Here is a 20,855-nt window from a genome sequence, read left to right as displayed (position 1 = left end):
AAACCCTAAAGTGAGATATAAATAATATTTAAGACCTAATCAGTTGTAGTGAACCAGTAGCTCTCTTGATGCTAGACATGGCCACTGGTCAGGGATGGTAGAATTTGCAATCCAGCAGCATCTGAAGGGTCACATATTTCCTATTCCTGCCCTAAATGGCCTAAAACTGGAAAAATATAGAGACTGCCCTTTTCCACCATGAGTTTACAGATTTTGAGATTCTCAAATGGGTTTTTGCTGAAGGTGCATTTCTTGTCCAGATTTAGGCTGTGTGGCAGAATAAGGGTCTTCTTTGTAGTGACCCCTCCCTTGTCAAACGCCTTCCCTTGGAAGTCCAAAATGTTAGTTCCTGCTGATGACTTTTTAGAAAACAAGCTAAAGCCCTTTTTCCTGCTATCTTTTAGGCTGCAGTGTCAGTCCTTTCTCTGCATTTGTGCTGCCAGTGTTTTAGTCTTATTATTTTCTCAGTTTTTAATAGTCAGATTGTTCTAACAATTTTTATAGGGTAAATCTGAGGAGGGGAGAAGATGGAAATAAATCAGATCCTTTCATATTCCAATGAAAAACTCACCAAAGTATCACACAGTCATAATGTTATTTGTCATCATAACTGAGGCTTGGTACAAAGTATAAAAATGCATGAGTATAGTTGCCCATATAGGCTTGTTATTGAAAACAAAGAGGGACAGAAGGAAGAGATTTTCCTAGCTAAATAAAAGCAAAAGCAAAAATATCCATAACATGTCGATGTTTCACAAGTGTTTATTGTGCCTTATAAAAAGTTGGTAATGAGTGCAACTTAGAAGTCAGTATGTTTTATCCTCCAATATTTGCCAGGTGGCAATATGTACACTTTTACACTTGACAATTCAATCCTGCATACAAGTCAAGGCCTGTTGAAAGGGAAATCCCTCTTTATAATGGGATGGTAGGCAAGCAGTGTGAGGAAGTCATTCTGGGAAAGGGGAGGAGGGTCTAATGGCTGTAACACCCCTGCTAAAGGACTGTGAAATGTATAAACGGTGGTCTCCCTTTCCACTCTCTGTATAGGCTCAAGGCACATGTAACAGCCACTGCCACTTGGTTTCAGCCAGGAGCTGCCCCTATGATTGGGGGTACTTAACCCCTTCCCCATAGCTTACCTTTGACTCCACCCCCAATACCTTTCTCTTCAACCAAGCTGTGATGCCAGAATTGAGCTTGGCTGGAAGAAAGGTTATGGGAAGGAAAGTGGTGGGTGCAAGGATGGTTTTGCTCTCCTTACTGAGGTAAAAATAAAAATCAGACTCCCACTTTATGCATACCTGGGGAAGACGAGGTTTAAGCAAATGGGGCTGCTAACATCATGCATCGTTTGAAGACTAGAAAAGACCTATCACTACATAGCCATACCATTAATCTGCATCTTTTTCAGTCGCATACATCTAGCTCCTGAATCCTACCATTTTGAGAATTCCACAACTCACTATATGCTAAATAAGTTCCATTACCAACCATCTCTTTTGCTACAGCTATTAGGGAAATTTTTGTGGGGGGTGATTTTTGATCATCACTGGTGGTTTAACCCTATTCTGAAGAACAATTGTAGAGGAATTGCTTTCTCATGCTTCCAGTTTTAAATGGCTAATAAGATAAATAATGGCTGCGAATTAAAAATTGGATTGCCTACATAATACTTTTTCTTGGTTAACATTTGCCATTCATTAGCTGGTGATAAGCTGCTATCTTATATCTCAAGGTGGAGTCATTTCACTCATTATTTCTGTTCTCCAGAAATATTTACTATAGTCTCCACAGTCATTCAAATAAAGGGCTATAATCAGGTGGGTTCTTTGTTTGTCTGCAGGGCTCCAGAAGCAACTCTCCGCCAGAGGATGTGATTATTTCTTCCTAGAAAGAGAAAATAAATTGCATCATCAGTGTGAAAAATAATCATGTTGAAATGACTATATGGCTTACTATATACTGCACTTATGAAGTCCCATAAGCACATCTAGGTTCATGCTGTAAAGTGTTTTAATTCTTTTGATGGTTCATATTAAACCAGTTGACAGGAGACATATTAGCATGGTGTTTAATATCTGGGGTGGGGGGAAGAGGGAGATCTTCATGATTAATCATCCTGTTCTGCCTTCTAACAGCTCAGCAAGGGATTTTTTTCTAAAGAGGAAAGAGGGAATGCACAGACTCACAGCCACATGATTAGCAGACTGATATAATGTATCTATAACTGCAGCGAACTATTTCTGACATAGCAACTGGGTGTTCAAATGCACTCCGATATTAAAATAGATGATAAAAAAAGCTCTCCCTACACACACAGAGCTAGCATGTTGGGGAGAAAGCTTAACTGGCAAGTTTTATGTTGTTGTCATTTTTGAGATGAGGGACCATTCGAGCATTTAATCCCTCACCTGAAGTTTGAGGTGCTGCAGTTAAGCAGGGGCTGTGTCATTAACGGCCTGCTAATCGTGTAGCACAGCTCCTAAGGTTCACGTGAAAACCTCATTACCTCCATGCTAAACAAATAAACATGGGATGCAGGTGGGACCACGGCTAGGATGATTAATCATTCCAGCTCAGCTCAGCTCAATGAGAAGAGACTCGCTGGTGCTCATGTACATACTTACCACTGTTTGTTTTCAGTCTGGAAATAGCAGCTATTATCTTTCTCCATCTAGGATGTGGCACTGTCTAATCATGCAGAAGTCGAAGGATGCATTATTCACCCATTCCTATTCATCTTTGCCTTGGATATGAGTTTCTTCCTCCCCACCCTCTGCCAGCCCCACCTCCTTTTAAATGCATGTTCTCTTGCCTGCTGCCTGTTTGCAATTGAATCACTTGTATCTAGATCATCTGATGCTTATACATAAACAGCAATCATCTGAAACATTTCTAAAATGAATCTATTTTCGACAGCCCTAGCTTACAGGCCATTACTCATTGAAGATTCACTTTTTGCCATGTCTGGTACATTAAGATGCTTCAAGAGAACTGAAAAGGTTTTGTCTCTGTGTGTCTGTGTGTGTGCACAGGAGGGGGGGTATAGTTTGTTTTGTTCAAATATATATTGTGCATGCACACACAACCAAAACCAGAGATCAGAAAAGCCCAGGGCCAGATTTACGTATAAGCTAAACAAGCTATAGCTTAGGGCCCCACTCTCTTGGAGGCCCCCGAAAAATTTAAAGGGGAAAAAACTGGATGTACTTTGATAAAATACATATTTTGTTATGGGCAAATGTCTTTAGATACCTATTAGGTCCACAAATTACCATATAGCATATATTGAACACACAAAAAATGACAATTTGTTGTTGACAAAGGACAGCTGGACATAAAAAGGGCCCCATTATCTTCAATAGCTTAGGGCCTCATCAAACCTAAATCTGGCCCTGGAAAAAAACAAAGACAAAAGGGTGTAGCCTATTGAAATCAGTAGCAAAACTGACTTTCATGGAGAAAGAGGCAATCCTATGTCAGGATGCCAAGGGTCTTGTAAAAGAGTTCCTTCTTCTCTAGCGTAGTTTCTGGATAACTGGAGTCAAGTTACACGAATACACTGCAAATGTAATTGTATGGCCCAGAAGAGCCACTCTTGACCCTGGCACAATGATCACAGCTGCCTGGTGTAATATGGATCCCTTTCTTGGCTCCATGGTGAAGCTATGTCTCTGTGACAGGCCTAGCTAGTTCACAGACCACCTCTGGCCTGACAAGCCACAGAAAGTCACTTGCTAGTCCCCACAGATTAATCTCCTGTTCTTAATGCTGTGGCACTCCACAATGACATCAGGAAATAAAGTGCTCTTCCAGCTGCTGAGGGAGACTAAAGGGCAGAATTCCTTCCCCTACCCCAGTGTTGTCATGGTGGTGGGTTGCCGGAAACACAATCTTTTGCTCTTTATGTATCTAAAACTGACATGAGGGACTGAGGGCATGCATTTGTGCCATTGGCAAACTGGTTTAAGAGCCATTCCCTCTCCCTGTGGAACTCTGGATTGTAGATCTGAGGCAGGCAAAGGACTAGAGTCTCTCAGTTCTGGCAATGGCTACGTACACACCATACATTTCAAGAACATCTTTCCTCCAAAGAATTCCAGGAAATGTAGTATACCTCTCATAGTGCTACAGTTCCCAGCACTCCTAACAAACCATAGTTCTCTGGATTCTAGGTGGTGGGCAAATGTGCTTTAAGTGTGTGTACGCAGCCACTGATGACCCTAACCACAACCCTGCTTCTGCAAAGTGCTTTTAGAACACATCTGAAGGATATCCACATACAAAACCAATGTACAGTGGTACCTCGGGTTAAGAACTTAATTTGTTCTGGAGGTCCATTCTTAATCTGAAACTGTTATTAACCTGAGGTACCACTTTAGCTAATGGGGCCTCCCACTGCCACCGCACCACCGCCACACGATTTCTGTTCTCATCCTGAAGCAAAGTTCTTAAATCGAGGTACTATTTCTGGGTTAGCGGAGTCTGTAACCTGAAGTGTCTGTAACCCGAGGTACCACTGTATCTACAAACCTGCACATCATTGGTTCAGGAGGGCTACCTGTAGCATTTTCTGCATTGTGTTTAAATGTACATGAACTTGACTTTGGGGTCTTTATAAACTCTCTCTCTCTCTCTCTTTCTCTCTCTCTCTCTATATATAAGATTTAATAATAGCAGGTAGACTGGCTGGTGCCTGTATACCATTGCATTTTTCTGCCATTACCACAGCTGGCTCTGACTTTTTTTCCTGTATTTATCGTTAAGAGTGCACTCAGATGAAAAAGGCACCGGAGTTAGTGGCTGGGGAGATAAGGAAGGGGCAACATCCCAAGACGGCACTGTTAAATCTCTTTCCCATTTGACCACAGACAATTAAGCGAGACTTGCTTGCTCACTTCAGGGGCCAAGCAAGTCCTCTAACAAGCTTGTCATAGCTGCAGCCATTGATTTTTCTCATCGGGGGACATCCCAATCTATTTTATTTTGAATGTCAGAGGCTAATGGACGTTTTGCTTTTGACAGGTGTCCCTGTGCTTCCTCCCTGGATGGATGGGCTTTTCTTGTGCTCTTATTGCCTATGATGAGCAAGCTGGGAGGAAGAGAAATACAAAAGTTTTCGTGCAAGCTTGACTCTAGGGAAAGAAGGTGGATACTGAACTTGCCGCAGTCCCTATATCTGAAGTTTGTAGAACTTTTTGTCGCTGGTTCTGTAACTATGCCCAGGGTTGTGTGCATGCTGTGATTCTGCAAGGAGCAGTGGGAGAGGAGGGCAATTCAGTTCCCATTTTAAGGTTAGCCCACCTAATATGCACTTTTCAAAGCAATGCTCAAACTGAACGACTGTTCTCTTTTGAAATTCACACTTCTCTGAATTTTGCAATTCAGTTCGCCAGCCAAGATGGAGGAAAAAAAATTGTATACTACGGTAAATTGTGCATAGAAATGCATATATTAGTGAAAATGGCATACCAAAATGCATTAATTTAAGGTAAACTGCTCTGCAAAAATATGAATTGTGTAAGATTGCATACAAAGATGTATACATTTGGAGAAATTCGCACTGGTCAATTTTCAAAAAATCGCAAACCAACAGAAATGTGGAGAACTTAAAATTCAGTTTGGAAAAATGAGAAACTAAGATAAACCAAAATGGGTAGATTTGTGCATCCCTATCTGGAAGCTTGCAGAAAGTGAGACTGAGTCCACAATTCAGCTTCTCGGCTATCTCAGCTGTCTATTTTATTTTATTTTATGGTCTTTTTACTGCAAGATTCTAGACCCATGACCCTTCAGATGTTGTTGGACTACAACTCCCATCATACCCGGGCAATGCCCATGCTGAATGGAGCTGACAATAGCAGAAGGGTCCCAGCCTTCCCATCTTTGTTCTAGCTTTTGTGGCTGCAAACATAAGCTTGAAAATATGTGGACAACATCAGCTAAAATTTTCGGGCCAAGCTGACAGTGATGTCATTACATATGCATTGCAAGTTTTTTAAAAACAAAAACAAACAAATATCAAAACCAATTGCTAGAGCAGGTGACCAATCCCTTCCACCGCAAAAACAGGTACAGTGGTACCTCTGGCTAAGAACTTAATTTGTTCAGGAGGTCCGTTCTTAACCTGAAACTGTTCTTAACCTGAGGTACCACTTTAGCTAATGGGGCCTCCTGCTGCTGCCGTGCTGCGGCGGCGCAATTTCTGTTCTCATCCTGAAGCAAAGTTCTTAACCTGAGGTACTATTTCTGGGTTAGCGGAGTCTGTAACCTGAAGCATCTGTAACCTGAAGCATCTGTAACCCGAGGTACCACTGTATGCAGTATCACCCAGGTTACCATTGTGATGTCAGAATTCCCAAGCCTTCCAACAGGAGGACAGAGGAATATAAGGAAATCACAACTCATTTTAACTGTGTGCTGAGGCAGCCTTTTCCTTTATAAGGGGGACCCATAGCATTTGGGTCTGTAACCTGAAGCGTCTGTAACCCGAGGTAACACTGTATAGGGGAAAGAGAGCTTTAACCGTTTACATCTGCCATGGTACAAACTGGAATCACAAACCAGAAGCCTGCTATTTGCAATGGAAGCAAAGTTTCCAATGGCGCCTGTGTCAGCTTTCCTCCCATTTCAAATAGCTGGCACATAGGGAAGACTGGTTCTGAATGGGGGGGCGTGCCCCCCCCAACTCTTGACTGGTTGTTTAGTCTTTTTCAAAGCAAACAAACAAACGCCTATCTAGTTGGGTTCTCAGAAATCAAAGGAGGGTGTCTAACTGAGACTACCAACCTTTGGGTGCAGGGTAAGGGCACTCATAATTCTTGCCCCTGCTTGCTAATGAAGAAGGAAAGAATGCCATATAATGAATTATGGGGGAATAAAGAAATCACACAAAATCAATAAACTTGCATCATCTATTTTGATGAACTGAGCTTTTCCTGATATGGGACTCGGATTGCCTTGGCACAGAACTTTAATAAGGATGGGCTCTTCCCCTCCCCATTTTTGCACAAAATACACAGGTCCCTTGCTATATCATGTATACTACCGGTTCCCCATCTTCTTTCTCCCAGAAGCATTACATCAGAATGAAAAATAGCTCTATCAACACTGCCTGACGATGTGCTTTGCATTCACAAAGCCTCTGACTCAGGCCCCGACAGCTCCAGTTAAAAAGGCACGCAGGTAGCAGGGCCGTGCAAAACCTTGATGAGAGGAATTGGGGAGCAGCTGAGAATGAGCCAATAGTGTGATTTAATATGTATATGGAGACTGTGAGAGGATTAAGCTTGTTCCGCTATTTCACATGCTCCCAAGTGATAGGAGCTGCATGGGTTGGGCTGCACTGCATTTGTCAACAGTTTAGTGCACACTTACCCAAAACATACACATTTTTACAAACAATTTCCCCTACTAGAATGGTTGTTTTTGAATTTTATTTTCCCTTTCATAGGCATTTATATGCATTTCTCCCTAATATGTAGAACCTGCAGTCAAGTGTGTGTGTGTGTGTGTGTGTGTGTGTGTGTGTGTGTTTTCGGGGAGGGGGAGGTTCAGCACTTGGACCAGCTCTGGACAGTTGAATCCAACTGCTATACTGATTTCCCACAATGCCCTTGCCACAGCACCATTGAGGCATTATGGGAAATGAAAATGGTAACTAGACTCAGCCATCTGGTGCTTCGGATAATGCTCCACCACAGTCACCATGCCTAGAGCTAGCCTTCACTCCCCAAACCTGGAGCCAGCCCTGTCTGTAAAGACTAATTCTGTATAAGACCCGGGCTGACACTGCTTCTTCCTTTTGAAACATTCATCCATCACGTTCAGTTTTTCATATTCTGTGCCCATAGCAAGTAATACCTTGTGGAAATCGATAAGGTCTGTGAGTGTGGCATGTCGGTTGGGATCCACCCCTAAGAAGCTGTAGAAGTCTCCGGAAGCATCCACCAGGAAATGTTTGAATCCACTCTGATGGCGATAGGACAGGGCATATCCCCAGATTTTCTCACTGACCCGCACTAGGAATGCTCCCTCAGACTTGTTCATCAGCAGCTCTTCGGCCTCCTGGCGACTAATAATTCCTGCCCAAAACACAGCAAAAAAACTAGTATTCCCTAGAGCAGGCTTCCTCAACCTCGGCCCTCCAGATGTTTTTGGCCTACAAATCCCATGTTTCCTAGCTAGCAGAACCAGTGGTCAGGGATGATCTGAATTGTAGTATCAAAACATTTGGAGGGCTGAGTTTGAGGAAGCCTGCCCTAGAGATCTGGAAACATATGCATAGTCCATTAAATAAAGGCATTTAGACATCAGGTGAAGCAGGCTGTTTCATATAAAATCTTATAATGCATCAAATGGCATAGTTTTTAAGGGAGGGATGGGAAAGCTGTAACCTCCAGATGTTGTTGAACTACAGCTTTCACCATCCCTTCCCACAGACCATGCTGTGACGGGGCTATTGTTGGCATTCAACAACATCTGGAGGTGTAATATAAATTGTGGAAGAGCATTGTGAGATTGAGGAATTTTTAAATGTCCAAATGATGAATCTACAGTATCAGGCAAACATTTTGGAGACTCTGGGAAAGTACATATGTAAATTACAGTACTGTGGTATGAAGCACTTCAAATTGGGCTTTTTTTTCTTCAGGAAGGAAAGACAACAGCCAGTCTTCATCATGGCATGTAAATAGACAATTACATTGCCCAGCTGTGAGTTGTGAGGGCCATTCCCTGCAAGGCCCTTTCCACCTGGCCTAGAAGACAGTGCCCAGACTCACCAGCCCTACTCAAGAGACTCCTCATGAGGCTAGAGGAACATCGCCCGGCTATTGTTTTATTGATTTAATATGCTGTAAACTGCTTTGAGGTTTTTATTAAAAATATAAAGTGGTATAGAAATTTTAAAAATAAATAGATAACAATAAATAGATGAAGAGCCACCAAAGCAGTCAATTGTTAAACATTCCAGAATTGCACAAGAAGTACCTAGATCTGTATAACTCTGGTTACACATTTGCAAGGAAGGCAGGGGGACACAGGCTGATAGATAGAACCCCCATGTGACACAGATTGTCTGAAGAGGCATCATTAGATTCTAATACAATGTGCCATGTGCCAAAGAGAATCACACTGGAAATAAGAGCTCTGTTTGCATAGGTAAGGTTTCACGTCTCTGCCTTTCTGGCCTTCTCTGAATATGCAAATGGAAGGGCTGGCAGTGCTCATATAGTATCTCCTTTTACTGATGGTTACCACCTCAGTTTAAACACCACACAGAGAGATCAGGCATGTTTGTCCTCGGTAAAGAGGGTTGCACTGGGAAGAGTAATGCCATCAGTTCACAGAGAGCTGCTGGGGTTTTCGAAGTGGCTGGCTTTCTAGTTGACAACATTGTGATTCTCTAATGGTGATGCTCTCATCAGGGAGCCTTCACTCGTCCACCAGGCAAATTGTGTTAAAGCAGCATGCACCGCTGCCCATACAGGGCAAATGTCAAACAGCTCTTGGAATCACAGATATTAGAGAGGGCTGAACTGGCCCCAGTGGCTATCTCGTTTGGCTCCTTTCTACCGTTCCCCGTATCACGCAATTTAAAGCTGGCTGGCTGTACCAAAATATAGCTACTGCATTCTAGCCTGCAGTTAGCTAGAATCCTGCCTCCAAACCAGTAGTGTATGTATGTGAGTGTATGTATAAATTAGCTTGTTGTACAAGGTAAAATTTACATCCGTTGTGCCACCCAGTTCTGCTTCTGCCCCCCGCCCATCACCACTGGCATGTGACCCCCAGAAGGTTGTCCACAAGGGAATGTGGTCCATGAATTGAAAAGGGTTCCCTGTGCCTAGGGTAGACAGAGCTAAGCAATGCTCACTCAAGGATAACTGCAATCCGGAAAGCACAGCTGGACCGGTAGGGAAGCAGCCAGCTCGGAGTGTGCATGAATACATACAGAGTGGCAAGCAGAAGAAGACTATATTGTAAAGAGAAATATTAAAGCTGATCCTCAGGTTTTGAAGTAGACTTCCCTGCTGCGCACCTCCCTTTTAAATATGTACATTCCATCTAAAGCTGGAGAGGATGCAATGTGCAAATCTATGCACATGTATTCCACATATTTAATGTCAGAGCTGTGACAAATATTCTCCGGTTTCAATATTCAGTTCAAAAGTAGCATGCGTGTTACAGGCAAATTACAGAAAAAATTCTCACGTCACCAAACACACGTGCTGTTTTGACGCTATTTGGTGTCCCCTAGTTCATCTGGCTATTGCATCTTTCCCCCTTTTCTCTGCTCCCATTGCCTTTGGCTTCATTCGCTCAACCTGCTGTATCATCCCAAAGGCTGCGTTGATCCACATGATTTTGTTTATGAATGTCCAGGGTGTTGTCATATGAGATGTACCATCGTGATGTCCTTGACAACTCCCCACCCCCCAAAAAACCCACATAGCTAAGGAGATGAAAGGGTGGCAAGGACAATGCAACTATGCCAGTGTTTTCTAACTTAAGGTGCATTTTACTTGTTATACCTCCGTCTTGCCCTTTCTCCAAGGAACCCAGGTGTTTCCCAATTTATTGCCACAACAATTCTAAGAGCGGGGTTAGGTGGATGGACAGTGACCAAACCAAAATCATTTTGTGAGATTTATGGCTGAATAGAGTTTGAAGCTGGCCCTATTCCTGCTCAAATCCAAGACCTTGCACACACCAGCTCTCTGATTTTATAATCTTTGCAGCGTCACTCTTCTGAGGCTGCCCACTGAGATTGACGCGATCTGAGCAATCCATTCCAGCTGGACAGCAGATTGGACCCTGCATATACAACAGAAATACTGAGCTGACAACCATCCAGCATTTCACTGGCCATCATTATCAGACACACACCACCAAATGCGGTCATTTTCAACAAGCTGTTCACCTCCTCCCCAAACCCACCACTGGAAGGAAAACATAGCAGGCTTCCACATTACCTTTTCTCCTGCCAGAGCATACCTTTGTTCTGAGGCACAGGTGTTATTTCATGGGTATAACATTTTAGCTAGCTTAGGGCAACACTCATATTTTTTTTAGTTCTCTCCCCCCCCCCAAAAAAAAAACCTGGAAAGAATTCTCAGGAAGCTTTCTTGTTATTTCTGTGTTTAGTTTTCTGATATCGTCAAGAGCTGTACCTTCCTTTTTCAGCTCTTCCACACCTCTTTGTTTTAGTTTGCATCTAACCAGTCATTTGCCAAGTGTGTGTTAATTAGAGAAATGGAAGCCCTCATCCTTTCTGCTTTAAAAAAATATACTGTACTGTTCCCATGACAACAAGAAAGCAAACAGAGAAGGGTGGGGGCTTACAGAAGCCACTCACTTCGGGACAGTTATTGGAAAATAAACAACATCTGTAGAAAACCAGTTGAAACAGTCTGAATTCAAGTCAAGTGGTCTGGCATCCCATCTCGTTCTCCTGAGGCTCCCTGTTTTGAATCACTGATGCCTTTATTAGTGTGATTTGAGATATTATGTTATCTGCAGAAATCCATAGCGCTGACCTCTCCCCTTCCATTCTTCCCACCGTTTTCCTCTTTTCTTTGGTTTTGAAAAAGGTACACACAAGACCAGGTATGCAACTGGTCGGGGGAAAACAGCAAAACTGTGTTCATAGCAAAAGCTGAGCAGAAAGCATTTGTAGTTTTATTTGCACTCTCGTGGCCAAAATATATCTCCATCTTGGTGTGCTTTCTAATGCTGCCTTCCACCTCTGAAATTTTGTTTATTCTTTGCTGAAGTCCTGAACACTAAAAATACTATGTTCAATAGGCTGGTTTTTAAGGCTCTGGAGAGCTCTGTAGTCTTTGAGTTACTGGCTCACAGGATATGGTTAAGAGAAGCACCAGCACTTTGGGAGATATCCCTGAGCTTGTCAGAACAAACTTGGCAATTTCAGATTGTTAAGGGGGGGAATTATATGGTTGAATGTGCAACAAAAACCTTCCTAAGCATACAGAACTAACATACCAGCAAAGACAGTTTCCATTCATCCTTGTCCCTGCAAGGATTTGTTTTGTACACGCAGAGGTGTGGCATCACAGTTTTTAATGTGCTGAAGATTTCAAACATGCCTCCCCTCGCTTGTCCGCTGGTATGGTACAACCCAGCAAAAACTGCCCTCCCTGCAATTGTTCAGCTCTGAGCACCATGGATGAGACAACTTGAACCCAGGTCTCCCTGATCCAGGTGTAGCGCACTGTGAATGGCTATAATTGCAAATACTACAGTTCTTCCATTGTTTAACTCGGAGCATTATTTAATATATATTGAAATGCAGTGCAAAGTGAATCAAAAGACAGCTGGACCTAGAAACTAAACTGCTGGAGGGATTCACCATCTGCTGGTATTGCAGGCTGAATTCACAGACTCGCTCGCAAAAAATCGCACCAGACGTGCTTGTACTGCTGGTAGCAAAAGCACAATTTTGCAGCTGGGAACAAGCAATAAGGATTTAACTGACATGAATAAAAGGTAAAAGAAAACAAATCTTCCCAGGTGTGAGAATATATAAATTAGAGAGTGATTCCCAGGGAAAAAGCTGCTATATTTCAAGGATAACTTCAATGGTGCTCAAAATGTGAATCACCCTAGGTGTGGGCAGTTCCTTGGAGATTTAGCAGTAATTTAATTCTTCCTGCACAATCCAAGTTGAAAGGCTCAAGTACAGGACATATGAGACAATATATTAAATGCCATGGCTGCACTGAATGTTTCTTGATTCCCATTTAGATTAACAGCTTTGAGGCAGGGGGTGAGGTGGGAGGAATTAACCACACCATACAGGGTTAATTCCTCCCTCTTCACCCCCCACCTGCTGTTGTCCCACCAAAAATCACCCCTTCTGAAGATCCTATTTGCCCCAGAAGAGAAGTTGTCATTGCTGCCAATAGAGCTTTATCAAAGAGAAGAGCAGCTTCAGGGGTGAGATCTTTGTCAGGACTGCACCAGGGGGGAAAGGGTTAACTCAACCTCCCCACAGCCCCAGTTATGACCACCCATGCATCCAGAGCAATTATTAACAGGAATAAAATTAGATACTTTAAATACAAATGGTAAAAAAGGTGAAGGACAATTAGATGGTTAAGTCCAATCAAAAGTGACTCTGGGATTGCGGCGCTCATCTCGCTTTCAGGCCGAGGGAACCGGCGTTTGTCCACAGACAGCTTTCTGGGTCATGTGGCCAGCATGACAAAACCACTTCTGGCGCAGCGGAATACCATGACGGAAACCAGAGTGCACAGAAACACCATTTACCTTCCTGCCACAGCAGTACCTATTCATCTACTTGCACTGGCATGCTTTCAAACTGCTAGGTTGGCAGGAGCTGGGACAGAGCAACAGGAGCTCACTCTGTCTTGGGGAATTCGAACTGCCAACTTTCCAGTCAGCAAGCCCAAGAGGTTCAGCGGTTTAGACCACAGCGCCACTTGCGTCCCTACTTTAAATACAATGACATATTTAGTGCATCATCTAGTTATATGGGTCTTGATTGGAGACCTGTCCCTCACTTCAAAGCTGCTTTCCATCCATTTAATGCAACTGGGGTGGTTGTAGGGCCACCACAGAGGGAGATCTTAGGAAAGGGATCTGGAAAGAGGTTGAGCAAGATGGGGAGTGTCATAGTACATCAAAGGTAAGGAAAGCTGGCTTACTGAAAATTCAGAATGGAAATTGTATGGCTGCAGGGGGTGGAAGCTGTCAGGGAAATACTCTTTCCAAAGTAGGTCTGGTTATGGTAACGCCTGTGCGGCCTACTTCCTGTGCTTTGTGCTGAACCACAATTCTCCACTTCCAAGTCTATTTGCTCTGAAATCTTCTTGTAACAAAGAGCTTGGAAACAAGACCAAAAAGGAGCACCCAAAATCCCACATCGTAGGAAAGGGAAAGGCAGCCTGTGGCCCTCCTGGTATTGGACACCCATCACCCCCAGCCAGCATGGCAAAGGTCAAGGATGGTGGGAGTTGTGGTTTGGGGCGCAGGTTTCCCATTTTCTGTCTTAGGACCCAATTTCAAAATATAAGCTTCTTCATTGGCTGCACACATTCTCCAGTGAGCTCACAATATATGACAATTCAATGGGGCTGCAACCCAACCTCATGTTGTTTCCGTTGTGCTTCATGGGGGGGGCGTGAAAAGACAGCAAAAAGCAGCAGAAATAACACTAAAAAATCAGATTAAATGTTATTGGCTTGCGGGGGGAGAGGAGCTCCTTATATTACAGTGGTACCTCGGGTTACACAAGCTTCAAGTTACAGACGCTTCAGGTTACAGACTCTGCCAACCCAGAAATAGTACTCGGGTTAAGAACTTTGCTTCAGGATGAGAACAGAAATCATGGCGTGGCGGCGTGGGAGGCCTCATTAGCTAAAGTGGTACTTCAGGTTAAGGTTAAGAACGGACCTCCAGAACGAATTAAGTTCTTAACCTGAGATACCACTGTAACTGTATTATTTTGGGCATTTACTTCAAACTGGGTTGTTCCAGAAAGTCTACCCAGGCATGTAATTTCAGCATGTAAACTAGATGTGTGGGCTTTGGAAGTAAAAGTGTTTTATATTTACTGGTTTTTTTACCTGATTTCTTCTTCATATGGAACTTGCTTTTAATTACTGTTTCAGACTAGCATAAACTGCTTGCTCTAGTAAGTGGTATATAAATTTTGTGGAATAAAAAAAATGAGCCACCATTTTTGGTAGCAGTCTTGCATCAAGCATCACACCCTAGTTCTGCCCTCAGTTGACTGGTATTTGTTGAAAGGGACATGGGTGGCGCTGTGGTCTAAACCACTGAGCCTCTTGGGCTTGCTGATTGGAAAGTTGGCAGTTCGAATTCCCCAAGACAGAGTGAGCTCCTGTTGCTCTGTCCCAGCTCCTGCCAATCTAGAAGTTCAAAAGCATGTCAGTGCAAGTAGATAAATAGGTACCAGTGTAGCGGGAAGATAAATGAGGTTTCTGTGCGCTCTGTTTTCTATCACAGTGTTCCGTTGCACAATAAGCAGTTTAGTCATGCTGGCCACATGACCCAGAAAGCAGTCTGTGGACAAACATGAGCTCCTTCGGCCCCAAAAGCAAGATGAGCACCGCAACCCCATAGTCTTTTTTAAATATATATATATATTTATTTATTACTTTTCCAACAATTTAAACACTACAAAAAAATAAACAATACAATACAATACAAAAACAGTACATAACACTAACACATTAAACTAACAAAACAAAACAAAAACAGTTTAAAACACATCAAACAGTTTCAATATCTTATCTTTCATTCACTTATTTCAATGACCTCCTCACACCTCCCTTTTTGTATTCCACTTCTATTAATTGTTTCAGCAATTCCTTTCTATCTTCCTCTGTTTTCTATCCTATAATTATCTTAACACATTCTAACCTTATTTTTCCTTTAATACTCTATTAATCTATTTATACTTATTTCCTTATAGCATTTCTACTAAGGCCATATAACTTCATTCCAACATTTTTCTAACATTCATTAATTTTACAGTATTTCTGTAAATAGTCTTTAAACTTTTTCCAGTCTTCTTCCACCGACTCTTCTCCCTGGTCTCGGATTCTGCCAGTCATTTCTGCCAATTCCATGTAGTCCATCAACTTCATCTGCCATTCTTCCCGGGTGGGTAAATCTTGTGTCTTCCAATACTTCGCGATGAGTATTCTTGCTGCTGTTGTTGCATACATAAAAAAAGTTCTATCCTTTGACACCAATTGGCCAACCATGCCCAGGAGAAAGGCCTCTGGTTTCTTCAGAAAGGTATATTTAAATACCTTTTTCATTTTGTTATAGATCATCTCCCAGAATATGTTAATCTTTGGGCATGTCCACCAAAGGTGAAAGAATGTACCTTCAGTCTCATTACATTTCCAACATTTATTGTCGGGCAAATGATACATTTTTGCAAGCTTGACTGGTGTCATGTACCACCTATAAATCATTTTCATTAAATTTTCTCTTAGGACATTACATGCCGTAAATTTCATACCTGTGGTCCATAACTGTTCCCAGTCAGCCATCATTATGTTATGTCCAACATCTTGTGCCTATTTAATCATAACTGATTTCACCATTTCATCCTGAATGTTCCATTTCAACAGCAAGTTATACATTCTTGACAAATTCTTGATTTTTGGATCTAACAATTCTGTTTCCAATTTTGATTTTTCCACCTGGAAACCAACTTTTTTGTCCAGATTGTATGCCTCCATTATTTGATAATAATGGAGCCAATCTTGCACTCTGTTTTTCAATTTTTCAAAGCTCTGCAATTTTAATCTGTCTCCATCTTGTTCCAGAATTCACTGCAACCCCATAGTCACCTTTGACTAGACAACCATCCAGGATTGAGCTGGACTTAACTTTTTACCTACCTGTTGAAAGAGCACTGTAGCTCTGCCCATGCTTTGTTACTCAAGATTTCTGAAACAGAAACCTCTACAGAATTATCTGCCCAAATAATATTGAAGTGTCAGGACGAATTGAACACCAGAATCTCTCTGAAATGAATTCCGCAGCTCAGGAATGAATTCCCTAGCAGCTTTCCTTGCAAATTAGATGTGCTACACCCACTGCTGTGAGTCGTGGTTAAAACTCTCATTGTCTCCCCCTGCCTCTTCCTGAATTCAAGCTCTCAAGTTCTGTAAACCTTTTTCAGATTGCTGTCAAAATATTTCCCCCACGTTCACTAACAAGCTCTGTGCCGCACAAGAAAGGTGGGCCACCGTATTACTCCTCACAGCACACTGCTTGTAACGCAGAGCCACAAATGAATGCTTCTTTGAACTGTGCTGCTGCTTCCTTTCATTTCTCCCCTCCTCTGTCTTTCATTTCAGTTTGCACAAAAAGATTTCATGATCTCAGAGCCGTAATTTATTTCACAATGCAGATAAGAAAAACAGGAAACACAGCTCTCTCTTTTTTTACACTTCTGAATTTATCTACCATGAAAATATTTACCTGCCCCTTTTGCAGTTATTGTTGTTTTTACTACTAGTAGTAGTGCTACTACATTTCTCATGGCGGAGTAGGGATTTGAACCTTTGACTCCCAGCTCTGAGTCTAACAATCTAACAACAACAACAACAACTGCTACCCATCTGACTGGGTTGCCCCAGCCACTCTGGACAGCTCCCAACAAAATATTAAACCACTACACTCCACTCCCTCTGTTTCAGTTCTCTTATTGCTTCTGATGATGACTGCTGTCTTGCCTTGCCAATGGGTCTCCCCATTCTGCCCTCTCAAAACACTTCTGTCTCTGCTCAGCTCCACTGCCCACCTTTTGCCCTGACCTCTTAACTCTCCCTACCAGTGCTATTTTTCTAGAAAAAGAGGTGCCAGAACTCACCATGAATGCCTCCCTTGTTCTCTTATAATGGCAATGGCACCCAGCTGAGAGGTGCCAGAATTGAGTTCCGGTGAGTTCTGGCTGAAAAAGAGTCCTGCTACTGAAGCAGCCACCTCATATTAGGGTATCGCTGCATTTGATATGTCCTATATATTTCAAGACCACCTCCAAATTGTAAACTAAAGACATGAACTCATTTGCATGCAGAGTTCCAAATGAAATGGGACTCTGATCAAAAGTGCAGCCACTAGATGTTACCGCAATATAAATATGATGAAATGGTGGCCTTGTTCCAGTAGTATCATAAAGCGCTGCTACCCTTTCATCATTCCAGGAAAAAAAATCTAATTACTAACACACCAAAAACCTAATCTCATTTATTCAGCTCTTTCTTAAGCACCTATGCATTTCATCAGCATTCATAGGAAGCTGCCTATCTATTTGGATCTGCACTGTTACCGGGAGAAAATGGTCTGGAAAAGGAAAAAGAAAAATGGAAGTCGTTGCAAAATTCAAAAAGAAAGAAGCAAGAAGATGACATTTGCCTACATCTTATACAATCATTTTAAAACTTTAACAAATGGTTGTCATGATAATTTTGGATGTTCCCTCATTGCAGAAAAATTGCTCATAATTTGTGTCAAAATTAAATTTCATTGGAATAATGGAGCGCAAGTATAGTGTAATCTTATGAGCTGGAATACAAATGCATTTTCCATGCTGGAGGTATATGTCTCCTAAAACACTGGGCATAATCCACGGGGGAATTATGAAAACAGGAACTACAGTATACTTTAAATATACTCCACCCTTTTCATATCTCTTCTGGTTCTGGGAGACAGAGGAGGGGAAAGAAGAAAGAAAAGAGGGACCTTAACTCTTCAACAGCCTGAGTCACCTCTGCCTCTTGGCCTCCCTCCTCCCACTTGCCAGCTTCACCTTCCAATTCCTGACTTCTCCCTGCCTCAGACGCTCCCAGCTCACTAAGCCATGGTACCCCTTCAGCTTCTCACACCTCCTCCCTCCTCCCAGTCTTCTCCCTCTGACCACTCATCATCATCTCACCACCAATCACTGGGGTCTGAGCTTTCTTCTCTTGATGGCTCCCCAACTAGTGCCCCCCACCATTCTTCTGCATCCAACCAGTCCATGACAGCCTCTGGGGGGGTGTCTATCAGCAAAAGAGGTTTGTGAATATAAATGTCATCTATGTAAAAAGAAAAGGGGGCGGGGAATGATCTCTGGCTGGTAGCCTGTGAACATAATCTAGCCATGAGGCAATGTTATTTGGCCCCTCATGGCCCTACCAAATTTCAATCAGGATTTGTTCAATATTGTCTCAGGGCTTGTCCACACCTCCACTTGCTCTGTGCCTAGAAAGCACAGATCTGAGCTCTTTTGCCTTTGCCACGCTGCTTTCCCCTGGAAAGCCCACACTTTAGTGCTAAATCAGAGCAAATGCCATTCAGGTTTTCTCCTGGTTGACATTTGCTCCAACTCAGCAGTAAACAGGAAGGAGAGTGCCATGGCAAGCCCTCAGTTTCACTCATATAAAAAGGTAAAGGGACCCCTGACCATTAGGTCCAGTCGTGACCAACTCTGAGGTTGCAGCACTCATCTTGCTTTATTGGCCAAGGGAGCCAGCGTTTATCCGCAGACAGCTTCCGGGTCATGTGGCCAGCATGGCCAAGCTGCTTCTGGTGAACCAGAGCAGTACACAGAAATGCCGTTTACCTTCCCGCCAGAGCGATACCTATTTATCTACTTGCACTCTGATGTGCTTTCGAACTGCTAGGTTGGCAGGAGCAGGGACCGAGCAACGGGAGCTCACCCCATCACGGGGATTCAAACCGCCGACCTTCTGATGGGGAAGAAGAAGAAGAAGAAGAAGAAGAAGAAGAAGAAGAAGAAGAAGAAGAGTAGTTTGGATTTGATATCCCACCTTTCACTCCCTTTAAGGAGTCTCAAAGCGGCTAACATTCTCCTTTCCCTTCCTCCCCCACAACAAACACTCTGTGAGGTGAGTGGGGCTGAGAGACTTCAAAGAAGTGTGACTGGCCCAAGGTCACCCAGCAACTGCATGTGGAGGAGCGGAGACGCGAACCCGGTTCTCCAGATTACGAGACTACCGCTGTTAACCACTACACCACACTGGCAAGTCTTAGGCTCTGTGGTTTAACCCACAGCGCCACCTGCGTCCCTTCACTCATATAGAACAGACCATTGAGAGAGAGAGAGAGAGAGAGAGAGAGAGAGAGAGAGAGAGAGAGATTCAAAGATTCAAAGCCTTTGACAGCCAAGCAAGTTAAAGAGATCTCAGTTCTAAGCAAACATCATTTGGCCCATGTAATACAATATGCAGAAGCAAGCAAGCAAGATGGTGTTCACTTCACAACTCTTTCCTAAGTGTGAAACCAGTTATTAACCTAAAACATGTGGCCCATTGTGCATATTGTGTTGTGCATGCTTGCAAAGAAAGATAGGTAATTTGTGGTGCTGCCTTTATTATGCTTTGTGGGAAGCTGTGAAAGCCTTTGTTCCAGCTAATTAGTTTGTGAAGAGGAAAGGCAGTCTTTTTGCTTCCTCAGCTTTCCTTCAGATGCTCATACATTTGGAGCAAAAGCAGTAGATTTTGCTGTGCTAATCTGCACATAAGCTAAAAGCAGCTGTTCCATACCTTGATTGTCATATAGGGTATGTTCACACCAGCAGCGTTTCAAGTCACATTTACACACTGTTGTTCACATCAGAGAGGGGTCAGGGATGTCTTCACTTGACACATGAACTGTTTGGTTTCCCACCCACTGCAACACACACAGAAAGTCATATGCACACGTGTGGCAGCTATCTCCAATGTTCACATTACCAATTACTCCACATCCATTTTGAATTGAAGCTGGTTTGAGGGGAAATGCATCAAAAAGCAGTATTTGTCAAGAAACTACAGGATCGATATGGGCTGTGGCTAAATGAGGCTTCGAAAACTAGCAGTGGGTGTGCACTGGATGCAGAAAAAGCTGTAATGTAAACATACCTAAACTCTAGCTCAGAGAGGGAGAACCTATGGACCTTCTTATGCTGTTGGACTACAGCTCCCATAACCCCATGCCATGCTGATGGAACCTGGAGTCCAACACATCTGGAAGGCCACAAGTTCCCCATCTCAGCTCTAGGAAAAGCAGAACTCTGTATCTCCTTGTTTCTGATGCTCTGTGCATTGCATCTGCTACCGCAATCCAGCCTTTACACAACTCTACTTGATTATAATTATATTAATGGTTTGCTGTTTCTGAGGGCTCACTCTACCTGTTATAGATAAAATTGGGTGTCTCAACTGCAACACACTTTCTTACTTCTTGTGCAGGCAAAATTAATGAGCTTGGTCTGAAGAGAAGTCTTTAGAAAGTTTTTCTAAATCTAGAACTTCATTGCCAGTCTGTTATAACTA

The 20,855-nt window shown here is 42.8% G+C and overlaps 1 protein-coding gene and 1 long non-coding RNA gene across 6 annotated transcripts in view; both read right to left on the bottom strand.

Moving 5' to 3' along the window:
* Positions 1-746: 746 nt before the first annotated feature.
* The window catches only part of SH2D4B (SH2 domain containing 4B), an 89,750-nt gene continuing 69,641 nt past the window's right edge, over positions 747-20,855 (bottom strand). For 4 of the 5 annotated variants that reach the window (XM_083502759.1, XM_083502758.1, XM_083502761.1 and 1 more), the window contains exons 7-8: positions 7,867-8,087; positions 747-1,890 (exon numbers count right to left, since the gene is read on the bottom strand). In XM_083502759.1, coding sequence (XP_083358885.1) covers positions 1,798-1,890; positions 7,867-8,087 — 314 coding nt within the window. In that variant the 3' untranslated portion in view covers positions 747-1,797. Of the gene's footprint in view, positions 1,891-5,741; positions 6,088-6,247; positions 8,088-20,855 lie in introns of those variants that run through there. The other variant, XR_014525919.1, reaches the window with a different exon arrangement.
* Positions 12,278-20,838, bottom strand: LOC310706677. The gene is made up of 3 exons (XR_014526049.1): positions 20,714-20,838; positions 16,431-16,479; positions 12,278-12,472 (listed from the first exon to the last, which is right to left on the bottom strand). It is a non-coding gene; the product is annotated as an uncharacterized lncRNA (long non-coding RNA).

The sequence above is a fragment of the Podarcis liolepis genome (assembly GCF_965112155.1).
Source record: "Podarcis liolepis genome assembly, chromosome: 5".
Lineage (NCBI taxonomy): Eukaryota > Metazoa > Chordata > Lepidosauria > Squamata > Lacertidae > Podarcis > Podarcis liolepis.
The sequence above is the reverse complement of the archived record's forward strand: the minus strand, read 5'-3'. Positions and strand labels throughout refer to the sequence as shown.